Source organism: Calliphora vicina, chromosome 3 (assembly GCF_958450345.1).
Source record: "Calliphora vicina chromosome 3, idCalVici1.1, whole genome shotgun sequence".
Taxonomy (NCBI): Eukaryota; Metazoa; Arthropoda; class Insecta; order Diptera; family Calliphoridae; genus Calliphora; species Calliphora vicina.
Window position 1 is genome coordinate 145,378 of NC_088782.1, and position 5,411 is coordinate 150,788.

The following is a 5,411-nucleotide window of genomic DNA, read 5'->3' on the forward strand; positions in this document are numbered from 1 at the left end:
TTCTTTTCCAATTTCTCAATTTAATAAATTGACTTTTTATTACAAAAAATTAAATAATACAAATATGCATGTATGTATGTAAAAGTTAATTTGATTTTCTATAAACCAAAAAACATTGTCAGCCAAATTATGAATAAAAAATTCCGCGGGAGTTTTTTCCCATTGAATTTGAATAGGAAAAATGAGAAAAGGGAAAAAAGGGAAAAAACTCCCGCGGAATTTTTATTCATAATTGGGCTGTGTATGAAGAATGTAATTTATTATTCATCAGCATCAGCAAAACGATCATCATTTAATGACATATTATTCATGGTATCTCTGGCTTGTTCAACGCTGGCATTTTCATTATCACCACCGAGCACGGGCACTTCATCGTTATCATCTTCATCCTCATCGTCCATGTATTCGCTGTCTCCGGATATACTATCGCCAGAATCAGGATGTAAAGCTTGACATTCAGTCATGGCTTGATACATTATGTTGACACTATTTTGATCCTGTGGTATAAGCCAGCATTCAGTTATCTGATTTTCTTCGGCGTCTTCGTAAACTTCATCATCTTCACTTTCATTTTCACTGCCACTTTGATGTTCTGCAGTGCCGTTGGAATGATTGTGAATCTCTCCCTCATAAATTCCAGGCCATTTAAGTTGATGATCAAGCATAAAATAAATGCAGTTACTGGGTGTCGTAGAAATGCCATGTACACTTATTTGTTTCCAAAATATGGAAATGCCATCTTGATCCAAATTATTAGGCCGCCAAACTAAAGAACTAAAAAATCGTATAAACAAATTTGATCTAATTTTTCATGCTTTTAACAATTTACTTTTGACTAATGTATACGCTGCCAGTGCCAACAGTTTCTTGTCCAATTTTTAATTGAACATTGTCTGATGAAAATGCCAGTCCAACATTAGGAGGAGTTATTCTTCCAATTATAACCATTTTTCACATGCACAATGAAGAGGCAACAAACCAACAGTGATGGTAATTTAGCTATTTGCTCAGATTTAGCGATTTTGGTAAGAATTTAGCGGAGAAAACATTTGTTATAAGAATTGATTAGTCCACCAATTTGTATCGTATCGTAAAGCTGTTTCAATGCGAATTAAGTATAACCCCCTGTCTATACTAGCCAAATATTTATCATAACAATTAAAGACGTTTGTTGTCAAGTAAAAGTTGTCTGAGATGGAGCTCTAATAATTATGGCATCAAGGGGGGTTACTCTCTAATTCGATTCGAAATCCTTTCGAATTACAATGTATTTAGCACACATTTTCAATGTAAAAATGTAATGTAAAAAAAGATAAAAACACTGTTTATTGTTGGTATTTATTTTTACAAATAAAGATTGAGTGTCTGTAATTCTCATTCACTCTATGGCAAGGTGCATTTAATAAGGTGCCATCGGCAGCACAGCTGATTATAGAAATAGCTCGCACAAATGTCAAACTGCATATATAAAAAATATTCGCCCGTACGTCCGTATGTCAAACTCTATATATAAAAAATAAGTGAATTCGCCTGTATTTATTTCAATTCGCCACTGCTGTCACCTTGTTAAATACGCCTTGCTCTATGGTTTTATTTGTATGTATATCTTTAGTTTTTCTAAAACCTTTTGGGAAAAGGTTTCTTGATGATCTGGCCTAAGCAGACACTGAAATGCGCATAGAAACTAGCTTATCCCCAACAATAAATTTCAGTGAATTTATCAGTAATTGGGAATTCAGCACACTAATTCTTAATAAAAAATTTGTTGCGGGCGAGACAGATTCCAAAAACCCAGAGGCACTATGTTTAGATGTTCAATGTTCCGTTTGGGAATGCTGTTTGTTGGATGGTGTAGTTGTCTTGTTTAATGTTTAGATTGTTGATTTGTTTGTTTTAGATGTATAATTTCACTAGCATGTTTTTATTATGTTCCGGTTTATTAAGTAATTTTGTTTTATGTTGTTTGTTTGGTGGTGTAGTTGTCTTCTGTATGTTTATCTATATTGTTGATTTTTTTTGTGTTGCGTAGATGTAATGTTACATTTGTAGATATTTTGTATGATGTTCGTTGTAATATTTACTTATTTTTGTTTCATATTGTTTTATTTAAGTTTGTTTATCTTTTTGGTTTGTATTGATATTTAATTTGTGGACAAAATGTTGTGTATGTCAGCTGTAGTAAAAGTTTAATGTGTAGACTGGAATATTATTTTTTGTTGTTGTGTTCAGAGTTGATGTTTAAAGTAGTAGATTGTAAATGTTGCCATATGGTATGGCCAGGTTGAATTTTCTATCTTAAGAGAAAATTAGGAAAATTGTCATGGCAAAACGAGAAAAGTCCGTTGACCCTTTTTCGTGTTCATTTGTATTTGTGTATAATGTATTAGTTGTTATGATGATCACCGGTACATGTTTTTTATTTATGCTTTTTGTTAGTATTTATGTATTTATGTATTTCTTATGGTTTTATTTAGGTATAACTTAAAAATGAATTCGAGAGCAGATTTATTCTTAAAGCGGCAAAGTTAGAAGAAAGTTTATAGAAATTAAAATAGTGTGTTTAAAATTTTGTTCCTGAAACACAAAATAATATTATTAAGTTTTGTGTAAAAAAATTAAACAGTAATAAAAGTAAGTGTTAACTTATGAACAATAAGGAAGATAATTTTTCTTAACGAAAATACATATGTAGCTTTTAACAGATCAGGTGCAAAAGAGGAAATAAATCCATTTTTTTTGATACAAACTTTGATGGTACAAGTCTGGAGGCTAACACATATCCATACTGAGGGAGAAGCAGATATATGTTCTAACTTATGTGAGGAATAATTTGTTTTTTTTAAATAATAAAAAGGTAACGAATAATACATTTTTTTTTGTGCTGTAGAACATTATAAATAGTGGCATCCTCAGAGGAAATTTATAAAATTTTGATGGTAACTATATGGACAGAACTTCATAAAGTATAAAAACAGAAGAGCTTTCCCTCAATTTAAAAGCTTGATAAAAGTTTGTATTGGAACTAGGGTAGCCATAGCTAAGATTTGAACCACCTTGTTTTTCAGCAGCTTTCATTTAAATTCCCTCTAGGGAAAATTAATTTACAGAATAAACTGTTCTCAGTGGCTATAGGGATTAGGGTAGGATAAGAATTTAGTTTAATTTTATTATTTAAGGCAAATTAGGATAAGTTTTGATAAATTGTATTGTACTAGGTTAGTTTTATGTTTGTAAAAGGGGATCAGGCTGGATTTAGTATTTAAAAAAATTAAAAAGAGAAAAGAAACATTTTTATCGATAGAGCAGACATATTAAGGTTTGCTAAAATATCCTTCAAAGAGCTCTTTTAGGGATCATAAGATATAGCAATTTAACATTAAAGGCGTGTATTTGAAAAGCCAATTTTTTTTATATCCGGTTCGGTCCTTTTAGATAAAAATAAATTGTTAACGAAAATATAGATAATTTTTATTTAAGTTTATATTTAAGTCAGATCTTGTTTTATTCGTTTTGTTTATTTAATTTGGTTCTTAATACCTAATAGTTTTAAAATTCATATTCTTTTTGTTCATAAACATTCTATTGTTTACCTATTGGTCATAAAAAGGAAACAGAACATAGAGAACAGGAAACAGGAAATAATACAAAATTATACAAAAACCAGCCACTTTATTATTAAATGTTATATGTAGTTATGTAGTTTGGTTTATTGTTAATAAAAAAATATGATATGGTAAAGTAAAATATAGGATTTTAGTCTTCTCAGTTCGATGTGTGCAGAAATGTGTAAAAGGTAAGTTGTTGATAATATAAAAACAGAAAAGGGGTCATTTGAATAATTAATATGGTGACATAGGTTGGGCTAGGGCATAGACGATTCTGGATATGACATCTGTTCCAGTTGTATTGTTTTCTGTTGGTGTACTGTAGGGTGTTTTAGTGTCAGTGCAATTTCTTTTATGTCATGGTATTATTGTTTTGTTTAGATTTTTTTTTATTGTGCGAAATCGAGATGTGGTGAGGGTTTTGTGAACCACCCCAAATATGAGAGACAGAGCTAGTCAGCAACACCACATACATGCCCTTGAGGAAGTTTCGTAACAGTAAATGGCGCCCAATTTTTTTTTAGATCAAAAGAACCAAAAGCAATAGTTAGATTCATTTAACAAATGTTATAATATTGAGTAATTTATCTCAGATATTGTTAACCAAACTGATTGTAGATTACAATATTATATTTACATATTAAATGAAAAGTCAGAATCAAAATTTAGAAAGAAAATCATTAATTACAGAATTATTAAAATTAAATACGTTATTAGTGACCAAACAAAATTTGATTGATTGCATTAATAATATATTTAATAGAAATTCTAAAGATTATGTCCTGATTCGCGCAAATCAGTTTGCATAATCAAAAAGAATATTACAAGATAATTTGAATCCTATTAGAGGAATATAATAGTGGTTTCAAAATAATATATATTACTAGAATAGTACACCAAATTAGAAGACATAAAAAGGAATTACGTCTAAAATATTATCAACAACTTATAATATTAAGCAAAATAAAAATATAATTACATTTCTGCCATAATAAAAAGAGAACGAGATATAAACTAAAATCCTAATAAGTAAAGTATTGTATTAAGTGTTTGTGTTATAATTGTATAGTTAATTTATTTTTGTTGTTTTTTTTTATGTTATTTTTTTTATATGGTAGTTTTTTTTGTGTTTAATAAAGAAATTGCAAATTAAAATTTTAAGTTTTGGCAACGAAATTAGATTTAGGAGAAAGATAATTAGGTTTTCGAATTTCACATTAAACAGAGAATAGGAATAAATCAATCAAAATGTATGTTTCTCATTCGAACAAGAAGCCTGATAATAGGAAACCTGAAAGGGAAGATAGGAATGATAATATAGTTGATATGTCAGGAACTATTAATACCCCAATTAATAACCCACCTCAAAATACTGCAAGACCGGAAACAGCCGCAATGCCATCTACGGGAGCTATTCCAAAGAATAACAATTCTCAACAGATTCCAAATTTTTCATATCCACCTCCTTTGATTCCAAAATCTCATCAACCAGTAGAGAAAAATCCTAGGGAATATGCTAATCTCATTAAAGATTTGATTAAACAGTCCAATGCTGAATATCAATCCAATTTGGAAACAAGTATTGAGCTGAAAATAAAAGAAAGTTTAAGATTAGGTTTTGCAGAAATGCTTAGGGAGATCCAAAAGATAACTACTTTAAATAAATCATCTGAAGGTTCAATAGAAATAGGAGAAGAAAGAGATAGAACAGAAAGGAATGATAGAATGGAAGTTGAAAAGGATGATTCTGTGAATCAGCATATAATTCCGCGAAGATTAGATTTTCAATATGTGCCAATAAATAGC

At 29.8% G+C, this 5,411-nt stretch overlaps 1 protein-coding gene across 1 annotated transcript; it reads right to left on the bottom strand.

Moving 5' to 3' along the window:
* Positions 1–218: 218 nt before the first annotated feature.
* icln lies at positions 219–992 on the bottom strand. Its single transcript, XM_065503409.1, has 2 exons — positions 830–992; positions 219–774 (listed from the first exon to the last, which is right to left on the bottom strand). The coding sequence occupies exons 1-2, from the start codon at positions 946–948 to the stop codon at positions 261–263; spliced, it is 633 nt and encodes a 210-aa protein (XP_065359481.1). The 5' UTR covers positions 949–992; the 3' UTR covers positions 219–260.
* Between the last annotated feature and the right edge of the window lie 4,419 nt (positions 993–5,411).